Here is a 23,667-nt window from a genome sequence, read left to right as displayed (position 1 = left end):
GGCAGTGGGCATAAGCAGGGGCCGTGCGGAACAGGCTATGAGGGAATTTGTAAGGGCTGGTGGGCTTGGCATCAACTGGACAAGGACGATAAAGAGGGTTTCTGTGTGGGGCCTGGACAGTGCCACGAATGCTAGACTGGGTTTTGTTCTTGGATAAAATTCTACAGCTGGTTGAGGGGACAGGGAAGGTCCAAGGTCTCCCAGGGGCTGTTTGTGTGTGTATGCAGAGGCCAAAGGTCAATAGTGAGTGTGTCTCTGTCACTCTCCTCAACTTTGTTTTAGTTAACCCACAGAGCCACAGAGAGCTGGACCCACTTTTTTTTTTTTTTTTTTTTTTTTTTTTGGATACAGGTTTTCTTGGGCTGGTGAGATAGCTCATTGGGTGCAGGTATCTAATGACTTGAATTCTATTCCTGGTACCCACATGGTGGAAGGAGAGAACCTACTCCCACAGATTGTCATCTGACTTTCACCCATGCACCCCAACTCATATGTGCCAGTGTACATACACACAATACATTTTTAAAAATGGGGGAAAATAGCCGGGCGGTGGTGGCGCACGCCTTTAATCCCAGCACTTGGGAGGCAGAGGCAGGCGGATTTCTGAGTTTGAGGCCAGCCTGGTCTACAGAGTGAGTTCCAGGACAGCCAGGGCTATACAGAGAAACCAGGTTTGAACTGTGGGTTCCTGTAGGCACGAAGTAGGCCTTGGGCTCCAACTCCCTGGGGAAGGGCTAGTTGCCAGCATGTCGGTTCATTGAGGGTGACGAGGTGGCCTTTGAGGAGTCCAGCCAAGCAGACTGAACACTCAGAAGAGCATATGTGTTGTTTTTTTAAAAGTGAGTGTTGATTATGAACAGAGGTTTTTCTTTAAAAAGGACATTGCCTTAAATTGATTTTTAGAGTCTCTTTTATTGCTATTGATCCAGCAAAGCTTCAGTCAGAAAACAAGCTCACAGCGGCTCTGCGAGACTTACTTGGTAACCTCGTTGATGTCAAGGAGAGAAGCATTTGCTAAGACTTGGGTGACCATACCTGGTCATGAGCCCAAGGCTGGCCACATGGGCTTTGCCATGATTCCTGGGCCCCTGTCCTGCTGTGGTGGACCTGGGGCTAGCCTGGACTGGAGGATAGCATAAGTGTTGTTATCTGACACTCAGAGTGTCAGGAATAAAGAAGAAGAAAGGAGCACTTCTCCCTGTAGACATCTCCCTCCGTATCTGGACCACAGGCTCTGTAACGGCGTAGTCCATAGCTAGAGGCAGTAGGTGCCTATCCTGTGTGTCTCCAGGTGGTGTGGATGATACCTCTCCAGGACATTGGTGACCCTGGGGGATATGAGCACCTCGAGGATTCTGCTGGAAAATTTCAAGCCTTGTATCTTCTTGGCTCTCTAGCAGCAGGGGCCATGGGTGTCTGTCATATGCCTTTAGTGAGCCTGAGCTCAGGGTTACGATGGCTGTGTCCACCTGAGTATGTATACCCTGCCCTCCTGCTCGCCGATTCTCCCACTCTCCACCCCCCTGCTGTAGCAGTCCATACTCAATAGGCTGCTAACTGCTGAGATCCAGGCTGCGGGATGAGTATCTGACTCTTCTTTTTGGAAAACGTTTTGGTACTGGGTCTCAGAGAAGAATCACCACCTCCGACTCTCTCCATCCCGGGTGTCCCACCAGGTCTAAGAGGAGTCCCTGAACATGTATGGTGTAGTGACATTACTTATCACCCAGAGTCTGACCCCTCAGCCTAGCCATCTTCTTTGTACTGTGTGAAATGTGTGACAGCTGCTGTTTGCCTGTTAGTCCCTTGTCATCCCTCTTGCTAGAGTTAGCTCAAAATTCGAGTGACAGGTAAAGCCATGCATGATAGCGTTTGTTTCAGACCAAAATGGTTGGATAAATCAAATCCTAGATCTCTTGACAAGGTTACAGTCGAAAGAAGGCTTCCTACAAATACCAGCCAAGGAAGGACAGGAAGAGACTGGTGAACAAGGGCGGGAAGAGGGGGAGCCAGGAGATGCTAAGAGAAACAGAAGGGCTACATTTAGTAACATTGAGGAAAATGGGAAGTTGAAACAAACAAAACATGCAACTAGGGTCTCTTGAAAGCCATTGAAGGTGTGAATAGAACAGGTTGAGCTGAGGGCAATGGGTTTTGGCCTCAGGTGCTCAACTAAGGAGCAGAGCTGGCATTCAGAACTCAAGGCCGCATGCTCCAGCTCTGTAGCCCCACACCAACCTGGAGCTCCCAAGTCTGCTTCTTCTCAAGCTCTGTCTGCCCTTGTTGGGGACTGAGGGAGGGTGATCGGTCCCTTCCTTGTCCTCTTTGTGTTACTGCTCCCAGCTGTATGACGGAGGTTTTGCTGTCAGGGGTGTTTATTTAGGGTGGAGATGGAGGCTGTGGTGAGCTGTTGACACATGCCTTTATCTTTGGGATGGGACTTCTAAGAGTTTATTTGGTGAGGCCGGTGATGGATGACCATTTAAGAGAGGGTGTCCCCAGAGCCTGGTTGGGAGAGATGATGCTGATTTTGGTGTAGGTCCTCATGGGCATCCTCAGGGCAAGTGGACTTCCCGGTTAGGATGGGAGCAGGTGTCTGGGCGCCTGAGGACAGCAGTACTTCTGAGCTGACGAATACTGGGTCATGCCTGGATAGTTTCTAGTGCATCTGCAAAGACCCATCCCTAGTTAAAGGTTCCTGTGAGGTTCTAGGAATCAAAGATGTGAACATAGTTGTTTTCATCTGTTTGTCACAGTCCCTGTCTTTTGTCTGGACACGATGTATTGTTAGAGCTGCTTAGGACCATGAGGTAGGAAGGGACTGTGAGAGAGAAGCCTGGGGTGTCTGAGGATGGAGAGGCAGAAGTGGAGCAGGAATGTAGATGGGTGAGCTTGCTGAGCCCCTGTTCTGGATCTGTGCCTCCAAGCAGCTTCCTGGTGTGATGGGAGTCTGCGTCTCCCTTCCTGGGGACAGCATCGGCAGACACCCTTGTCCTCTTGGTTATAATGTTTTGGTCCTCTGTCCTCTCAGAGGATGACCCGCTGTTGTTGGGTTTGCGTCTCTAGCTACCCTGGTTGCTGTGGGGCTGTGGGGGGGAGTGAGCATGCTCCGTTTCTCTGCACCTCTGAGTCGCTCTGCTGCTCTCTCACTTCCCTTGGCTGCCCTATCCCCTGCCCCCCCAAATAACAGCTGGGATGGGGCAGGGTGGGGTGGAGAGCCCAGGTTGCCATTCTCTCTGAAGGCAGATCAAGAGATTCTCTTCATGCATGCCACAAAGTGGGAGGGACATGATGGAGCTTTACTGGCCTAGTGAGTGAAGGATGAGTGGAGCAGGGAAAGAGTCGAGGAATTGGGCTCAGTGTCCTGCAGGCTCAACGGGATGCTCTCAGATAATGGTGATCTCGGAATGTGGCCGGGAAGGCACCCTTGATGAGGGGATAGTATGGGGTCCTTGGCTATCTATACATGATGAGGGGCTTGGCTTTCTCTGTTTCTTGCTTTGCTTACAAGGTGAATTTGCTAGGGACTTGGAATTTGGGGCCTTTAGCCCAGCACGGGAATGCCTTTGATGGAAGGAAGCCCCTCCCACTATGTGATGTACACCTTTATTGAGTCCAAATGTTACTTACCATCATACACCTGACGAGAGGTGAAACTGTGGGAACAATCTGAGTGCCCATTTGTGGGGGAGACTGGAGGAGGCATGTTGGGCCCAGGCCAGGGTAACTACACCCATCTCCATGGTGAGCTAGGGACTTTGAGGCACCTGAGAGGCGGTGCTGGACCCAATATCTATGTCACTCAGAGTACCAGCTTGGACAAGACACAGCAGCAGCAGCTAGGCAGGGTGCCAAGGTCATCAGCAGCCTGCCTTCCCTTTGTCTAGGAGAGGTTATTTCTATAGTGGGAGAAAAATGAAAACAAAAAACAAAACCAAAAAACCAGTCTTACCCCAGGCTTCTTCCTTCCCTGTTCATGTGAGACAGACCCTTGCTTAGCACAGGAACCACCATGAAGTGGAAGCCTGGATCACTGTGTCCCCACTTGGTTAGATGGCAGTAGCTGTTCCAGCCCAGAACATGCTAGCAAGTAAACATGGATGAGAAACCAATGTTCCTAGATGCTTTGGCAAGAACTATGGTTGGCTGTGGGACCCAGGCGGGCAGCTAGGAGGCTACAGTCAGTATACCCTGCCCTTCTCATGACCCAGGACTGAAATGCCAGCTCTGGGGCAGCTTTCCTACCCTGTCCTCTATGCCTGGGTAGCCTCTCACATGCTGGGTTCTTTTGGGTGGGGCCTGAGGGTGAGTCTACAGCTGTGAGCATTCCTGACCTTGGCTGCCCCACCTGTTGTCCTGGCATCTGTGGAGCTCAACCCCCTCTCCTGCCTGGGGGAGGGGATGGAGATGGGGCACTGAGGGGCCTAGAGCCAGTGGGACTGGAATTTCTAGAAAGTTCAGCTTTTCACTGATCATCCGGGTTTCATGGGCCTTTGAGAAAGGGAACCTCAGAGACTGACCTCACTGGACACACCTCCTCCCACCCCCAGCCCTGAGAAGAGCTATAGTCCTAAGAGCTAAGAAGCCATACCTGCTTGGGAAAAACCAGAAACAAAAGAAGAAGCCATGAACCCAGTGTGGCCTGAGTCTAAGTTCCTGAAAGATAAGGGGAATTCCTCAGGCTGTGGGGGTGGGGGGCAGTGCAGAGCTGTGTCTTTGTCCTCTCTCCAGACAGAAGAGTTTTTCCATTGACCTGAGAGGAGGCTTCAGGATCTAGAGAGCTGAGGGCAATGGGCAGAGCAGGGCCCTACGGGAGGGTGGATGGTGTGAGGGGACCTGGAAGGTCACTGAGGGCCTGGGTCAGAGAGCTGGAGAAAAGACCCCTCATAACTTCTGAGGAAACCTTTCTGACTCCCTCAAATTCCCCCTCCCCTCAACTCAGGAAACTACAGAGCTATTTGGTTGGGGTGACTAAGGCTCTTTGAGGGGCAGGGACTTGCCCAGGGCCACCTGGGAAGCCATGTTAGCAGAGTTCTGTTCTGTGCCATCTGCCCCAGTGGCTTCTGGTCCTCATCTTCAGAGTGAAACTAGTTATGAGGAGAACAGATGAGGGTGACATGCCTCTCATCTGAGCGTTCTCAGGGTACATTTCACTAGAACAGTGGTTGCCACTGATGGCTGACCCCTCTGCTTGTGTGGGAATGGAATGACCTGGGATGGATCACTGGTTTTTTCATCATGTAACTGAGGTCTGGAGATGTCAGAGGCAAAGTCTTTGGTGGACCCTGTAAGCTGATAAAGTTGGTAGTGACTCTCTGGGACTTCAATAAGAGACTGATAAAAGACTAGAACCCCAAGGAGTCAGCTCAGCAAGCTGCTGGGATGCCCATAGTTGGCATCATCCTGCAGAGCAGAGGCTGCCCCCTCCCCTGCCCAGTTAAGCTTGTGTTCACGGTACACAAAGAGTAAAATGAAAACGGATTGCATTTAAGAAACAGGAAAAACACGTTCACATCTCGTCTTTCACCTCTTTGTAGTCCAGACTTATTTTCCTGGATTCTTTTAAAATTTTTTCGTTAGATATTTTTATCAGTCATAACAGAGACACATACATACCCATTCATACATGTGCACAGGCAGACCTACTGCGTGCTTACTAGGTGTGCACACACCCACCTTGCCCACAGACACATGTACTACAAACACATCCCATACCATCATTTGGGTGTGCTCACTAAGCAGTGTCACCCACGCGAGTGGTTTCCCTATGAACTGAGGGGTGTGCCGAATGGTTGAGAAAGAGGAGGCTTGCACTACCCCTGGTAATACATAGAGTTGTCCCATGTGGGACACTTGCCTGCTTTTGCGGGAGAGGATTATTGCAGCTGCCTCTCGTTGTCGGCTCCTCCCACATCAATCATTAATTAAGAAAATGCCCCCTAGACGTGTTCACAGGCCATCTGATGGAGCCATTTTCTCCATCCAGATGCCCTGTTCCCAGATGACTCTAGCCTGTTTCAAGTTGACAAAAACTGACCAGCATACAGAGGGTAGGATAGGTGGGTTTGGACCTGAGATCTGTGTGCAGTCTGGAGTCATGGTCCTTGAGGGCGGGAGTTCTAGGAAGGGGTGATGGGGAAGATTTAAAGAAGAGTCTCTGCCTGGAAGCTGGTTAGGTGTGTTCCACTCTGTCTCTGAGGGATGCGTACCACACTGGCTCTGGGGTATCTGCAGCAGAAACGGTGTCTAGTAGGGGGAGTGAGAGACTGGACTTAGGTGTTGAGAGAGACATTTAAAATGGTGTTTTCTTGGGCCAACTATCTAAGAGGTGGTGGCTTTGCTTACCTCTGCTGCCATGTTCCACGGCCAGAGGCCACATGCACATGCACCACAGCTAAAAATGGCCAGCCAGAAACACTTACCCTGCCACCCACGAGATGCCACAGTGGGAGATGGCTCTGCCAATCTTCCATGCTGTCTCCACAAGGCTGAGCTGAGCCCAGACCATCCACGCGGTACCTGGTAGAAATGAGACTCTAATGCTTAATGCTTAACCAAAGGCTTTATATGTTTGGTAATGCTCAATAAACGAGATGCTCACACAATTAGAGGTGTTTCCCAATTAACTAACCTAGATATAAGTTGTTACCCAGGTACATGTGTGGTCATCCATATGGCGCTTACATCTCTCCTCTTCCTGTTCCTCCTCCTCCTCTTTCTTTACTCCTCCTCTTCCTGTCCTTACTCCTCCCATCTTAGCTCCTCCCAACTTGCAGGGAAAATTTCTCACTAAAGCAGGGGACTTGGGGACTTTGTTACTTAGAGTCCAAGGTGGATTCTATCCTAGGCCCTCATGTGGCTGTCCCAGGCTCTGGGGCCTCATCCAGAGCAGTCAGGTGGGGACTTGTGAGCAGAGTGAATGAATGGTAGAGAGGGGCAGAAGTTGCTGAAACCAAGATTTTTGTTTGTTATTGTTTAGATTGGAATTGTCCTCTGAATGCCCATGTGAAAAGGCTTGGTGGCCACTGCTGGGCTTTGGGGGACATGAGGGACTCTGAAGACTCCAATATCAGGGGACCATAATTCCTGGGTAGATGGTAATCTGTTTTAGGGCTTTACTACTGTGAACAGACATCATGACCAAGGCAACTCTTACAAAGGACAACATTTAGTTAGGGCTGGCTTACAGGTTCAGAGGGTCAGTCCATTGTCATCAAGGTGGGAAACATGGTGACATCCAAGCAGGCATGGTGCAGGAGCTGAGAGTTTTACATCTTCATCTGAAGGCTGCTAGCCGAATGACTTCCAGGCAGCTAGGATGAGGGTCTTATAATCCACGCCCACAGTGACACACCTACTTCAACAAGGCCACACCCCCTTATAGTGCCACTTCCTGGGCCAAGCATCACATTCCACTCCCTGGCCCCCACAGGCTTTTTCAAACACATGAGTCTATGGGGGCCATACCTAGCCATAGCATAGTAAAAAGCACATTTACTCCAACTTCCAAAGGCCCCATAGTCTACAGCAGTCTCAACAATATTAAAAGTTCAAAGTTCAAAGTCTCTTCTGAGACTCATTCAATCACTTAACTGTATTCCCAAAGCAAGACAGGAAACCAGCTGGGCAAACTCCAAACTCTGCATCTCCATGGCTGAAATCAAAAGCAGTCTTCAGATCTCATACTCATTTTTCATCTTTGTTGACTGCAACAAACTTCTTTCTCCTGGGCTGGTTCCACTCCCTCCCTGTTAGCTGCTTTCCTATAGCTTTGGCATCTCGAACATCTTGGGGTCTTGTTACAGCTTCTTTTTTTTCAATGTCTAGCATTCAAACATGATCTTCTGGGCTCCTCCTAAGGGTTGGTGTCACTTCTCCAGCTCTGCCCTCTGTAGCACTCTAAGCTCAGGTTGGTCCACTCCACTGCTGCTGCTGTTCTTGGTGATCATCCCATGGTAGTGGCATCTCCAATACACTGGGGTCTTCTGCTGCAACTAGGCTCCAGCAATAGCCTCTCATAGGCCCTCTTCATGGTGCCAAGCCTCAGCTCCTTTACATGACCCCTTCAGTCCTGGGCCGTAAACTACAACTGAGGCTGCACCTTCACCAATGGCCTTCCATGGTCTCTCACAGTGCCAAGCTTCAGCTGCTCTCCCTGACCCTTTCATGCCTTCAAAACCAGTACCACCTGGGTGACTCTTACACATTACCAAGTACTGCTGCAACACAAAGTACAACCTTGGCTATCTCTGGGACACAGCTTCTTTATATTCTCAGAAAACACTTCCCAGAAGATTTCACCTCAGTGATGCTGGTCTCTTCTTAATCACCACTAATTTCTTAGCTCCAGCTAAGTAGCATCAGTTTTTTCAGAAGTCCCTTTTATTCTGGACTCTAAAGCTAGAACCACGTGGCCAAAGCTTCTGAATTCTGCTGCTTGCTGGGGCTGGAACATGGCCCCTTGTTCTATTACATTACCAGCTTTCTGTTTTCCAACTCCTTCACTGCCTAAGCTTGGCTGTCCTGGAATTTGCTCCATAGACTGACTTTAAACTCAGAGATGGGCATACCTGTCTCCTAAGCACTGGGATTAAAGCTGTGGTCCACCAAGCCTGGATTTAAGTTTTTCTTCACCTAGAACTTGCTCTGTTCTAGGCTGGCTTTGAACTCAGAGATCTGCTTGTCTTTGCCTCTTGGGATTAAAGGCTTATACTATCATACCTGGACCTAAATTTAGCTGGGTGGGATCTTGCCCCAGGGTCACTACTCTCTTAATTCAATTTAAAATCCTAGAACACAGGATTCAGCTCCATTTCACTTCCTGGTGTCCCTTTAATACTCAAACCACATATTTTATATTTTCCCTTTCTCAGCTTGCTATGATTGTTTAAAATGCTCTTCATGAGACTTAAACAGAGAACAAAGTCTGTGATGAGCATTTCTGAGACTTTCTTTGTCAGTGCAATTAATCTGAGTCTCTTCACTTTAGCTTCAGGCAGACTCTTCAGACTAGGGCCAAAAGCAGCCACAGTACTTCAGAAAGTCTCTAGGCCACATACTTAACTTCTCTTTCACTGAACCCCTTGGGCCAGGCTGCACAGTTCAAATCACTCACAGCAACAAAGTCTTCCATATTCCTACCAGGATGGCTCACTGGTCCCCACTTAAAGCATCCCATGGCTTTCCAAATCCGAAGTCTCCGAATCCACACTCTTCCAAACAAAGACACGGTCAGGCCCATCACAGCAACGCCCCAGTCCCTGGTACCAACTTCTGACTTAGGGTTTTACTGCTGTGAACAGACATCGTGACCGAGGCAACTCTTAAAAGGACATTTAATTGGGGCTGGCTTATAGGCTCAGAGGTTCAGTCCATTAATCTTCAAGGTAGGAAGTAGGGCAACATCGAGACAGGCCTGGTGCAGGAGAAGCTGAGGGTTCTACATGTTCATCTGAAGGCAGCTAGGATGAGGGCCTTAAAGCCCAGGCCCACAGTGACACACCTACTCCAACAAGGTGACACCTCCTAATAGTGTCACTCCCTGGGCCAAACATAGACAAACCATCACATAATCTTTTTTTTTTTTTTAAGTGTATGTGACTACACTGTCATGTAACAGAAGAGGGCATCAGATTCCATTACAGATAGTTGTGAACCACAATGTGGTTGCTGGAAATTGAACTTGGGACCTCTGAGCAGACAGTGCTTGCCACCTTTCCAACCACCTCTCCAGTCCCTGGATTGTAATCTTAAAGCTTTACTGGGAGGTGGAGCCTGGTGGGGAAGTCTGTTCTCACCAAAACAACAAAAAACTCTCCCAGCTGCCTTGATGGAGCAGCCTTCTGAAGCCATGAGCCAAAATAAAGCTTTTAAGTGGATTTTCTTAGATATTTGTCACAGAAACAGATACGTGTTCCTACATTCAGTCACTCGGGGATGTTCGGCGAGAGCCTGCTGTGTTGAGCCTGTGGAGTGTGAGGTTAAAGGACTCCCTTGGTCCAGCTGCCCAGGGAATGCCCTCAGAATGAACTGCTGCCAAAGACAATCAAGCTTGCCCGAAAGGGAGACTTCCCCAGGTCCACTTCCCCCATATCCTAATAACTTTTCCCTTCCACTATCTCTGCTGGGTGGTGGACCAGAGGAGAGGTTGAAACCTTATTAAAAGTAGGTTGCAAAACAATCTATGCCTAAGCATCCCTCCCTAATGGGATGGCATCAGGAAGTGGGAATTGCTTAGATTTAGGCAATGGCATTGGACAAGGCTTTCATGGTGATGGGCCTGTGCCCTGTAAGGGTTTCCTTCACACCTCTGCAGGCCTTCCATGTGGGCCCAGGGAGGAGGGAGCAGGTCAGCTTGGGAACTCCTGCTAGAATCTGCCTGCACATGTGCCTCTGTGTGTTCTTGGGCCTCTGTAGCTCCCCTAGCTGTACCTCCATGCCCCTAGTTTAGGGGGCTCACTGTAGCTGTGTGAGCTCAGGCACCTGATTTCCTGAAGCAACTGCACTGCTTGTACCTGCAGAGGGTGGTGAAACCTCTGGGTTTTGGGTCCTGCCTGGAAGATCTTGCCTTAGCATTCCTAGTGTGGCTTAGTGTGTCAGTTGGCTTTCTGTCACTGTGACAAATCATTGAGATGTCTGTCAATCTAAAAAGAAGGTTTTTTTTCTCCTACTGTGCAGGTTTCAGTCCATTGATAATCAGCCCTGTTATTTTCCTGGTGTTGGTTTGTCCTGCCGTGTGCATGCTAGAACTAACTTCTCAAGACCAGGGTACAAGGCAGCAATAACAAAGGGACAGGAGGAGTTTGGGAGGCTGTCCTCACAATGCCTTGTGCTCATAGGTGGTGACTAGGCTTTCTACGAGATCCCACCTCTTTTTTTACATTAAAAAAATTACGTGTGAGCCTTTTGTCTGTCTGTGTATATGTATGTTTGTGTACCATGTGCATGTCTGGTACCCATGGAGGCCAGAAAAGTGTTGGATCCCGTGGAGCTGGGTTTACAGATGCTTATGGGCCACCATGTGTGGAGAACTGAACCAGATCCTCTGCAAGAGCCGTCAGTGCTCTTAACCTCTGAGCCATCTCTCCAGCCCTAGGCCTCACTTCCTGTAGCTTCTGACACCAGTTAGCATCAAGCAGGAGTGTCCGGACTTGACACCTGGGCCTTTGGGCAACATTCTAAATCCAAACTGTAAAGCGGGAAGTGACTCACCTGAGGACTGTTAACAGCCTCTGGGCAGGTGAGGACACAGGTGTTGAGCAGTGATGTGACAGGTGTGTGTTCAGACTAACGTCCAGATCCTGGTGGTGCGCCTGGAGAGCAGGTAAGGATGCTAGATTATCTTTGAGCTCCAGAAGATAATCCAGTCCCTGGGTCTGTTTCCCAGTAACTGGTATCTCTAGGGGACTGTGGACAGATTTCTAGTGTACATCCAGCATCCTGAGCAGGGACTGTAAGTGAAGTCACTCAAAGCCTGTCCTCAGTATTCCCAAGGGTCGGCTGTCGCCCCCTTACTCCCAGAGATTGTGTACTCACAGTGTATCCAAGAATGTTGACATTTTGTCACGCATACGGCTGGTCTGAGCCCTTTGCAGAGAGGCCTGCTCCCATCCTGCCACCTCATAGCTTAGGGCTGTTGGCTCCTGGCTTTAGATCATGGAAGAATGTTTGATTTGGTTCTCCTGCTTGGGAACTCCCTGATACTACTCTTAGGATTTTCCTACCACATTTTCAGCTCAGCAGGAAGGGGTAACGGCAAGACTCATTTGCGCAGATGGGAAAGTGATAATCTGACGTGTGCCAACCATTAAGGGATGCATTTGGCTTCGCTGTCAGCTCGCAGTGGGGAAAGAGCAGTGGATAGTGTTCGGCCCGGTCTGTGTGGAATTGGATTGTCCAAATTGCACAGGAGAAGGGGTGCTTGGAGGAGAGAGCTGTTTTTCCCAGAGTGACCTTGGAGGCCGATCTCCAGAGGGGAGGAAGAGATGGAGGAGATGAAGAGGCAGAGCCTAGGCAATTTCACGGGCAGCTTGTTAATGGTCTGGCTGCTGGATTGCAGCAGAGGAGGGGATGAAGGGAGGTGAGAGAGTTAGTGAGGACATGGCGAGGCAGCATTTGGGCTAATCTCTCAGTCTTGTCTGCCCTGGATTGCTGGGCAGCAGAGAGTTGGATTTGAACCCTCGGGCGGCATTCTGAGCGGCTTAAGGAAGATGGTTATACAAGGAGATACTAGAAAAGCAATTTCCTGCTAGCTTTATAGAAAACCTTTGCTTTGAAAACCCTGACCTTGAAGTTTCGATACTGTGGGCCACTCTTATCCCTGAGGCTCAGACAGGCCATTAGCCACATAGAGGGCGGGAGGGGAGGGCGGCTGGGCAGAGAGCCGATTATTCTCTTGCCACCACCTCTGCTGGATTCAGGCTACATCTTCTGAGGTTAGGTTGCAATGGATGTCAATTAAGTGTCTGTGGATTGATAGGGTCTCAGAACTGAGTACAGTCTCCTGCCTGCTCACCTGTTCTTTCCATGTCTAGCTGAGTGCTTTCCTGGGTCACTCTGTTCCCAGGTATGGATAAAGGAGTACTTCTAAGGTTGGGACAAGCTCCCCTTAGCTCTGGGTGAGTGGACCACCTGCTTAGTTTCTTCTGTAAAAAGCTCTGGATGCAGATGGACCCATAAGGCTGTGGTGACAGAATCTGGTTTCTTAGGTTCCACCCCTGCTGACAATAGCTTGGGGGCTCCTGTAGTACTCAGCTCAGGGAATCTAAAGGAGAGACTTTGTCAGTGCGATGCCTGTGCCTGTGCCAGGGGCTGGGTCGCCTGTAGGGTCTGCTGGGACCAAGGGCTACAAACAGGCTTCATTCCTGTCCTTTTTTTGGGAGGCCCTGGGATTTGAGGGCTGGGTTAGGGTTTGGGGTTTTGGCTTGGATCAAAGACTTGTCAATTTCATGTTGCAAGGCTTAGCTAGCCTTCTGCTCAGTGTGACACAATACCAGGCACAATTTAATGGAGAAGGATTTTTTTTTTTTTTTAAGCTCTCAGAGTTTCAGTCTGTAACTGTGAGAAGAGGGTTGTAGCATTGAGTGTGTAGTTTACCCCATAGCCAGCAGGAAGGAGGAGAGGGAGAAAGAATGAATACCATGTGCTGACGGGTTTCTCTTTGACTTGTATTCCATCCCAAATCTAGCCTGTAGGTTGCCTCTGCCTACATTTGGGGTGTGTGTCTCCCCCTCACTTAATCCTTTCTGGAAGCACCTTCCAGACAAGCCTTAAAACTCTGCTGGTGCTTCTGAATCTAGTCAAGTTCTAATTACGCGGGCTCAGTACCCTCTGCATTCTTCAGAGTCCTCTCTGAGTCTTTGGTGAGCCTCTTGCTATTTCACAGCACCCTGTGCACAGTGCCAAGCAGGCAGCCCAGGCGCCCACACCTATGTGGAAGATGGGGGTAGGAGAGCCAGAGGAGAGTGGGCCCAGTTTCACTCTGGGAACCGATTGAAAGGGAAAAGGTCAGGAAGTTGGGACGGAAGGCATGGTATGAGTTCCAGAGTGTGTGAGTGTCACTGCCTGCAGCATCCACGGCCTCTTACGAAGGAGTGGCAGGCCAGTGAAGCCTCAGGAGGGTGGTCAGTGCCCAGACACTTTGGGGGGAAGAACAGTGTCTCGAGCAGGGCCTGGAAGCATTGATTGTACAGGGTTAGCTTGGAGGGCTCACTTGTTTTGAAACATTTTGGTTTCTTTTCTGGGTCATCTGGATTATTACTCCCAAAGTATGAGGGAGGTATGCAGACTCAGCCTTTGGGGGAACCATTGTCCTGTGCTCACGTGAGTCTTCACCAGAGATTTTGGTGTTTTTCTGGGAATCGAGCACACCCTGGCTTGTCCTGCCCCCTGCTCCCTGTGCTCTGAGCACCCCCACCCCCACCCCCAGGGCTTTTTGTTTCTGCATCAGGTCAAGGGTACATTTGAGGGAAGGAGCTCAGCAGTGTTACGATTGGCCTGGCAAAATGCCTGACCTGGCCTGGTGATCATCTGGTGCTGTTTGTTGTTGGAGAAGGTAGAAACGCCACCTGGCATTTAAGTGCTGATTCCGAATGACACTGCAGCCTGGGGACCTTGGGAAATGGTAAAGGAGATATACATTTTAGCTTGTCCATTCTGCTGCCCTGTTGGAGAAGCCAGCTATCTCTGGTGTTCTGCCTGCTCCTGGTGGGTGGACTCCCTCCACTGAGGACAAGCAGATTCTAATAGGGATAATGGTAGCAAGGCCTATCCCTGGCAGACCTGGGGTGCAACGATAATATTGCTTCCTCTCAGTTCTCATAGGGTCCTTCAGCCTTCCAGCCCTGTATGGGAGAAACTTGGCCATCCCCTGCCTGGAGGCACTGGGCTCATCCCCAGCTGCTGGCACTCATCTGGATGTGTGTGTGCAGCTGAGGAAGCATACAGGAAGTATTCATGTTAAATCATCCAGACATAATCAAATCCCTATGCTCCTCAGATCACCCCCTCCCCGTCTTCTCCAGGGTGTTCTCACTGACAGCAATGGATGGGTTGGCTGGAACTCTTCCCAGGAAGCCTGACATCACACCAGCTCAACTATCTCACCACCCGGGTCTGGTGGTGTCACGATGGTCCAGGACACAGCCTGGGAAGTCTCAAGGTGCTGTGGGTGACCATAGGATGGTGTTGGGCAGCCCTGTTCCAGTTAGTCCCAGCCTGTTGGCTTCAGCTTCTCATCTGAGGTCAAAGTGCAGAGGCTGTGTGTGTGTGTGTGATAAATAAGGCAGGTGTCATGGCTAGTCCCCAACTCTACCTACCTAGCTGTTTTTAGCAGGGCTGTTTCCAGAATCAGGTTATTCCTGTAGTAGCAGTAGCAACAGCTCTGTCTGTCTGTCTGTCTACTCCTCTGATGCTAGGGTAGCTATATTCCCCTTTGTTGGGAAGATGCAAGGCTGTCGTGCCTGTAGTTGGAGGACATGGGCAGGTGCTTTGTGGACTTCCATCCATTTGTTTACCAGCTCCTGAGCCCCTGCAGTGGGCTGGGCATTACCCAGGGTATTTGGGCCATAGAGAAAGCAAGTGGCCTTGGTGTGTGCCCTGGGGACTGTCTGGCTAGCTTGTCACCCAGATCACCTGTTTATCTACTCCAGGAGCCCCAAATTTGATTCATTCCAGCAAACTAACCTATTAAATAGTAATGATGCCACTTTAAATGGCTTTGGGATGGGCCTGGCATAAATAAAGCAAGACATTAATTCCTTTTCCCATTTTTTATTGATCAAAGTCATCCCTAGCTGCCAGTTAGCTCTGACTGACGGGACCCAAAGCTCCAGGGAGGCACAGTATCATGCCAGCCAGAAGCAGGGACACTGGAAGCAGACCTGTCTTAGCTCCTCTTGTTGGAATATTTTGTAAGGACTACCAGCGGTCACTGGTAGTCTTCCAAGCCTTTCTGCAGAGCAGGGTACCTGCCTATGGAGATCCCCATTTCTCAGAGCCTTTAAGGCTTTGAAAGAGTGCTGTTCTGTGTGTGGGGAACTGTTGTGCTTTCCCTCCTGGGTGTGGCTTTCCCATTCCTCCAGGGCCTATGACAGTGAGTCTGGTCTCTGGCAGACCCTTGAGCGCACAGAGGAAACATGGGGGGTCAGCTTTAGGGGGGACTGCTTTTGAGCAGAGACCTTGAGTGTGTTGTCCCCAGAGTCTCTGGCTAGCTGACGTCTTCCTCGATGCCCTTCGTGGCTGTTCTTTGGAGGCAAGAGTTGATTAGAATCTGGTACAGGTGCCAGGCTCACCATCACTAGGGTGGTGGTGGGTGGCAAGGAAGGTTCCTGGTGCATGCCAGGTGTGGCCTAGCTTTACGTACAGCTCTCAAAGCCCCTGATAACATACCACGGCCAACAGGACCCTTCTGTACCTCCTCAGAAGGTATCCTGTGTCAACGGTTGCTTATCCTGAACGAAGTGGTCCAATACTGTGGATAGGACAGAATTTGTGTACATTTTACAGATTGGAAAACTGAGTCATGAGGAAGACAAGTGGCTATCAAGTGGGAGCAGGCTTTCCACCACACTGGTTAGTCTAGTCATCACCACCAGGCATACCTGCTATATAGGTCTATGCCAGAATGTGGCTGAATCTGAGGGGCTTGGGAAAGGTGGGACCAGGAGATAAAAGTGGGAGGTGAGAGCTCTGTTGGTGATGGTTCCCAGATGAGGAGGTGAAGAGGTAGAGGAGTGAGTCCCCACCTCCTCAGCCAGTCGGCAACCCTGGAGCTTAGCTGGCCTGGGTTCAGATCTCAAGTCCCTTCCCGTTCTCATGTCTAAAGTTTCTGCATTTGCAAATGGGTTTGAAAATGGAAGCCCCCTTGTCAGGATGGATTGCAGGTGTGTGACGGCCACAGGGCTCTGACTGCGAATGGCGTACACCTGCTAGTTGGTTACTGTATGCAAAATGCTTTAAAGAATCTCACCGTACTTCCAACATTGGGTCTGGGTCAGTATAGAGATGTAGGGCAATGGCTGGGCTTTTACTCTTAGTGCCTCCATGGTCCCTGCTGTAGACAGGATTTTCCTGAAAGGACTGACTTCTTTAAAGACATCTTGTTGTCCTTCTGTCCTGAAACCTGCACAGGATTGCTTAACAGTACTAACAATCTGGCTTTGGAGATCAAATGTCTCAGATCTGCCCCCCAGCTGTGTGGAATCCTGGCTTGTGAGCTCAGACAGGCCAGGAGGGGGACTTGGAACCTGGGTTTCTTTATCGCTGTATTGACTTGGGACTGACTGCTATGGGCAGCTCAGTGGGGCTCTGGCGTAGTGCCTTGGAGTTCTGGAAAACCCTGTACAGTGGAGTCTTTGTGGGTGTTATGAGTCAGCCATGGATACTCCCAGAGATCAGACTTGGAAGGGCCTGGAGCTCTGGGCTGAACCTTTTCAGAGATGTGGGGCTCCAGCGCCAGGCCAGGAGCCGGGTCTGTGGTAGAGAGAGGGTAGTCCTGGGCACCTTGCTATTCTTTCATGGACTCCTAGGGCAGGTGGGCTGACCGGCAAAAATGTCATGGAGACCAGCCCTCCTGGGAAGCACAGAGCTACCTCATCCTTAGTGAGGCAAGACTATGCTGCTGCTGTGGCTTCGAGCCCTGGCCCTGGGCTGCCCATGACCAGACTGCTCGAGCTGGTTGGTGTGTGGGACAGAGGGATGGTCTGCGCACCAGGGTCCAGATCTTACAGGTGTGTGATGGCAAGAGTGCAGAAACCTGATGTCTTTACTGCTGTGAACAGACACTATGACCTGCGGGGAACGAATGGCTTGTGGGTTCATTCTGTTGGCTGAGTTGTGAGTCCCCACCTACCTGTCTTTTGTTCTTCGCAGGTGCCGCAGGGGGAGGGAGCACAGGGCTCTCGAGTGGGGATCCCCGGGCCAGGAGGCAGCCGGGGACCGACTGGCCTCAATTCTGTGCCTCCCAGATGCCATTGGAAAGCTGAAGCAGAATGGAGACAAGGAGTGTACGGGGCTGGCCCGCAGCTGAGAGAAATGTGGGGAGTTGGGGGGAGAGCTCTGGTGATACTCTGTGGAAAAGGGATTCTTTGGAAACTTGCTTGGCTTGGAACAGCTCAGCTAGCTTGCTTGAAGATGCAGACCTCCGTTGTGGAACACGAAGGCAGGTCCCAAAATTACACGTGAAAGTCTGTGAGTTTCCAAAGCTTTATTTTTATGGTGGGATGTAGATGATTTGGCGGTACCCCCCCCCCCCCCCCAGGGTGGGCCTTTGGTTAAATACTGCTTGTAAGGAGGAGGGTCTGGGAAGGAATACTTAATTGGCTACGCCCTCTGGCCTTTAGGTAACTCATTAATATGGAAATTTCTCTAGGGCCTGAGACCTGTAGTCATGCCCTCTACCTGTGTTGGGTGATGCAGACTTCTCTTAGGGAGGGGCTGTATTGCCCTACGTGACTGAAAATCGTGGGTCAATGGTGTGTCAGGAGCCTGGGGTCTGGGGCTGTGGCCAAACAACTGCCCCATTGAGGTTCAAGGCCTATGCCACACCAGAAACCAAGTTGACCTTTCATGGCCCCACAATGACCAAGGCAAGTCTTATAAAGGACAACTTTTAATTGGGGCTGGCTCACAGGTTCAGAGGTTCAATTTAGTATCATCAAGACAGGAACATGGCAGCATCCAGGCAGGCACGGCACAGGAGGAGCTGAGAGTTCTACATCTTCATCTGAAGGCAGCTAGGATGAGGGTGTTAGAGCCCACACCTACAGTGACACACCACTTCAACAAGGCCATACCTCTAAATAGTGCCACTCCTTTGGCCAAGCATATATAAACCATGACACCTGAGATGGCCCTTTGTCCCCAGTGGTCAGTACTGACCTCCCCATCTCCCCAATGTTCAAACTGCACATTCCAGGCTGAGGACCAGTGTTCTGACTTACTTCTGTCACTGTGGCAGAAGACCTGGACAAGAGCAGGCTAGGGAGAAAAAGTTGACTTCTCACTGTCTCCGTTGTGGGAAGTCAGGGCAACAGGGACTTGAGGCAGCTACTTCTGTCAAGCTCAGTTAAGAGCAGAGAGAAATTAATGCTTACCTTACTTCTTAGCTTTCTCCGTTCTTAGAGTCCAAGTCCCCAGACCAGTGGCTGGCACCCACAGTGGGTTGGCTCTACCTTATCTAACTAACTTAATCAAGATAGTTTCTCACAGATAAGTCCTTAGGTTAACTTGATCTAAACCAGTGATTCCCAACCTCCCTGGTGCTAACCCTTTAATATAGTTCCTCGTTTTGTTGCTCCTTCATAACTGCAGTTTTTGCTGTTGTTATGAACAGTAATGTAAATATCTATGTTTTCTGATGCTCTTAGGCCAGCCCCTGTGAAACGGTCGTTTGACTCTCTAATGGGAGTCAAATTTGAGAACCGCTGATCTAGACAATCCCTTTGGAGCTGGAGACTCCCTTCCCAGGTGATTTTCCGAGTGTGTCAAGGTAGCAGTTGAAACTAAGCATGACTTTAGCTAACTGTGTGGCCTTAGGGTGAACTAGCTCTTCTGGTCTGGTTCTATTTTATGTCCATATCTCAGTGCTGAACAAAGAACTTTCATGTAGAATGTGCTTTGCAGGGCAGGCCTGACTGCCATTCTGGCTGTGTTCAGAAGCCCTACAAAGGTGATGGTCTCCACAGCCTTTTGGCTGCTTCTCCCAATGGGTCTGTCTCTCCTTTAGACTGGGGAGAGCTGTTTTCCCATGGCCAGGTGGTTTCAAAGCCCCATGGAGAAGTGGCTGTTCTGAGACCACTTGGGCTGGAACTGAAAACTCCCCTCCTTGCTGCTAGGCCTCCTGGCAGCTCACATGTGTGCTCCCTCCCCCAATCCTTGCCATAGCTGAATGACAGATGACAGGGAACAGCACCCAGGCTTCTTGTCCTGCTGAGCCTGGGGAGGTGTGTGGGTACCCGGGCTTAGAGACTGTCCTGTTGCCAGTGTGATTTCAGCCTGATTAGGTTCTCTAGGAGTCGCTGCTAATGTTTCCAGCTCAGTCTACTCTGGGACTCACCACCACCAAGGCCACACTAAGCAGGGTTGTTTGACCAAGAAGTGGAACCCAGGGAGGGTCAAGAACAATAGGAGGTTGTTGGGGCCCAAGCTCGAGTCCCTGTTCGGGCGCCAAAATAATGTTGGGGTCCACACTAGCCCCACGTTGGGGTGGCCAAAATAAATGTTGCAGCCCAGGCAAAATGTTGAGGCCTGGGCCGACCCACGTTTGGGCGGCCACTGTATCCCGGCCCAAGCTGCTGCTCCGGTCTGCGGGTCGAGGTTCAGCAAGAGCGAGGGTGAGGGCAGGCTCAAAGAATGGAGACCAGACAGGGTGTGATTCAATCCCGTTTATTCTTCAGTCTCTCTTTGTCTAAGTGTCTCCTGTCTGATTCTCCCTCTATAGTCTGTCTTCTGGTTCTGTCTTCTATAGTCTGTCTTCTGATCTGTTCTGTCTCTGCCTTTTATATGTCTCACTTCTAAGCCACGCCTCTAAGTTACACCTATAATCATGCCCTTAGGTCTTGTCTCTAACTCTGATCTCTACACTTCTAAGTCATACTCTTAAGTCACACACCTTTAATCTCACGCACCTTTAATCTCAAGGTATCTAAACCAAGATTATCAGAGTGTGCTCAGCTGTTGTAGCTATTGTAATCCAAGTCTCATGTCAGGGTATATGGCTCAAGATGGCTGCAAAGCTGATAGCTGCTTTCTGCTAAAAGTCGGCCCCCAACAGGAGGTGCTGCCTGTGCCCTCTAGTGTTTCAAACAAACACAGTGGCTGCTGCTTGCTGTCCCTTTGGCAGCCCTATCACTCATGTGGACACTCACCAGAATCCCTCTGAGCTTGAGTGTTACATCAGGATACCTTGAGGCCTCTGGCTGTCCTATGAAGGCCCCAAAGGATAAGCCAGATGAGTAAGAAAATGTTGCGTACCCCTGATGCAATAAGGATGGGCCTGCAACCAGGTTCTGTTGTGTGCTTGCACCTCACTCGCCTATATTCCTTCACGATTGCGGCTGCCTCAGGCCTCTCTCTTTTTCTCTTACCCACAACCTCAGAACTGTCTAGAATCTGAGCCAGTCTCTGCAGTATAGGAGTGAGTGGCCTCAACTGGCAGGGTTGCGCCCTCCTGGTGTCAGGAAGTCCTGGAAGAAGGGATCTGAGATGCACCAACAGTGCCTGCTGCCCGGCCTCCATGGGAAACCCCGCCTCCATAGGCAACCCCGCCCCATGGGAAGGGGAGAGTCTGACAACTGCCATGGGCTTGTGGGCTTGCCCTTCCCAGCTAGGTATTCCACCAACCTCTACCCCTTTGGGCCTCGGTTTCCCTAATTGTATCACATGAGAGAGGGAATTAAGTGTGTTGTTGGTAGGAATGGACAACTGGTGACCCTGTGCCCCCCAGGAACCCTTTCATCTCAAGTGCCCTCTATTCAGAAGCAGATAATGGATGGGCTCGTTTGTGGCCCTTGATGCTATCAGCTTCTGTGCCAAAGTCCTTAGTCTATTTACTGCCTTGGTTTTCTTCTGTGTAAGTAAGATAAGATCGCCCACAGGACTATGGCAGTGAATAAGGACACAGAGTGAGTAGATTATGGGATGCTCTGCGTGAAAGGCGGCAAGCTGCTGTGCGAGTTGCTTCCTGGAAGATACTCATTTCAGCGTCCAGGACCTTTGTCCCTGTTCATGAAGCCAGCTTCTGCCCGTGTGGCTGTTTTCCAGGGGCGGGGCTCTTGAAGGTTAGGCTGCCCAAGTGGTCACTGGTGGGAGTGGTGGTGGGGTGGGTGCGGGCTGGGGCTGGGCCACGGGACAAGGGACACTAGACTGTGCTGCACCCTGAAAAGAAGCCTGGCCTCACTGACCATGATTATGGTCAGGACCTGTGTAATTAACTCCAAAATGGGAGGCCAGGGAGGAATTAAAATAAATGCTTAGTGGAAATGGAGAGGAGCCATGGGCAGAAATAGTTGAGCTAGGCTGGAAGCTCAGTGCTCCACAGGGCAGGAGAGGCAGGGGTGGCACCGGGGGCTCTAGGGTGAAGAGCCTCCCCCTTGCCCCAGTTTCCAGGCTGATAGCTGTGAGTGCACTGTTGTTTTCTGCCTAAGTGTACGTGTCTGCTGATTTGTGGCTTATAGTTGCAGAAGTGTGTCCTCTTGCTGGTGGAGGTCAGAGACTGACTGTGATGGTGTTCTGAGGGAGGCTGAGCCCCAAGCCTCTCTTCAGCTGCTGCTGGCTGCTGGGGATGCAGTGGCCTCCATCACATGGCCTTCTGCCTGTGGGTCACACTGTCTCCACGTCTGTCTTTTTGAGTCTTTTAATTGAGATATGTAAACCTGTATCTTCCTGATCATTTCCTCTTATTCCATCTTTCTTTGTTTTGAGACAAGGTCTTGCTAGGTAGCCCAGGCTAGCCTGGAACACATTGTCCTCCTGCCACAGCCTCCTAGGTGCAGGAGTAGGCCACTATATCTAGTCTACCTTCCCATTCCAAGCATCCAGCTTGGTGCTTTAAGCATTTATGGTATAGCAATGTGTGTGCGTGACCCATCCACCACCAGGGTGGCTTTTTCCCAGGCTGTTACCACTCACACAAACTCTTCTCCCCTAAATGCTTTCTGTGCTGAATCTAGACCCTTGGACCTTCACAGGAAGCGTACTCTTCAGAACCGTCAGGTTATAGAAGATAGAGATGAGGAGCACATTGTACCCATGTGGTCCCTATCAGTGGTTCTCAGCCATGCATGGCTTAAGTTAACATTGAAGTGCTTGTTGGGTACATGTGTCTAGTGACACAGACTGTACGAGAGAGAGTATATAAAGGACACTCCAGTTCTAGTTTAGTGGAAACTAAAGGGAAGTGACTGCAATATTCCATGCGATCCTGGGTTGGGCTCTCAGCCAGACTTCTTCCCCCTCCCCTTCCCTCCCAACCAGATTTCTCCCCTTCCCTACCTCTCCCCGTCTCCCCTCCCCTCCCCTCCCTTTTACACCCTTCCCTTTTTGTTTATCATAAAGTCCATTCTGGTTGTCTTTTATGTAATGTAATGTGCAGATTGGGTGGCATCTGTGCTAATTTCTGACTTGACTGTGCTGTGAACATGTACAATGATGTCATTGTTCCAGGAAATGCATGCTCAGGTGTTTAGGGATAAAGCATGCGGTGTACACAGTTCATTCTAAATGTTGTTTGGAGGAAATGAGAGTGATATGGAGACAGACAGACAGGCGCACACATGTGCATGAGTTTATATGAGCATGTGCTCATACATGTACAGACACACACACAGACGGAGAGACACTGAGAGACAGAGAGGGAGACGGAGAGATGAGGTGCTCTGTCTGAGCCAGTGTGTTTCTTTGCTGCCGTGACTGTCAGCATTGGATGCACAGGATATACCAGGGCAGGGTGTGTGTTAGCTGGCTTTGATCTAGTGTCCCACCCTCGGACCAACGTAAATGGAACATCCTGCACCCTGGGAGAGGCCAGAGGCTGCAGTGGCTCTACACTCCAGCCCACCTCCTCAGCCTGCGTAGGAATGTCTTCTGCTCAACTGCCTAACCCCTCTGCATGGGCTCACCAAGGCAGGAGCTTGTGGCAGACATGACTGATGTTTTCTGTGATGATGTCCTCTTACTAATATCTCTCTCTCTCTCTCTCTCTCTCTCTCTCTCTCTCTCTCTAGTTCCTGTGTCTGAAGAATATTCGCACCTTCCTCAAAGTCTGCCACGACAAATTTGGACTAAGGAACAGTGAGCTGTTTGACCCCTTCGACCTCTTTGATGTCCGAGACTTTGGGAAGGTGAGTGGGCTCTTGGTGTGGGCTTGACACACACTTGCACAGGCTGGCCATTCGCCAACTCTGTGTCACAGATGGGAACATGTTGAAGCCAGGTTTGTGTGGCAGGGTGGATGGAGCAGGAGGGTGGACCCTCCTTCTTAGTCAAGGGGAACCACCCAAGCCTAAATGTAGGTGATGCCACAAACATTGAGTGTGGGAGACACCCCCTAGTGAGGGAGAGGAACCAGAGGGCAGGCAGATGCAGATGCAAAGACCCAAGAGGCTGAGACTCACTGGTGGCTTCCTGGTGAGCATGGGTATAGAGGAACAGGGTTAGGTACCACCAGAA

General features: G+C 50.3%; 1 protein-coding gene across 4 annotated transcripts in view; it reads left to right on the top strand.

Annotated features, from left to right (window-relative positions):
* Vav2 (vav guanine nucleotide exchange factor 2) overlaps positions 1-23,667 on the top strand; it is a 168,636-nt gene that overhangs the window by 16,797 nt on the left and 128,172 nt on the right. For all 4 annotated transcript variants that reach the window (XM_076928331.1, XM_034495800.2, XM_034495797.2 and 1 more), the window contains exon 2: positions 23,223-23,339. In XM_076928331.1, coding sequence (XP_076784446.1) covers positions 23,223-23,339 — 117 coding nt within the window. The remainder of the gene's footprint in view (positions 1-23,222; positions 23,340-23,667) is intronic.

The sequence above is a fragment of the Arvicanthis niloticus genome, chromosome 2 (genome assembly GCF_011762505.2).
Source record: "Arvicanthis niloticus isolate mArvNil1 chromosome 2, mArvNil1.pat.X, whole genome shotgun sequence".
Taxonomy (NCBI): Eukaryota; Metazoa; Chordata; class Mammalia; order Rodentia; family Muridae; genus Arvicanthis; species Arvicanthis niloticus.
The sequence above is the reverse complement of the archived record's forward strand: the minus strand, read 5'-3'. Positions and strand labels throughout refer to the sequence as shown.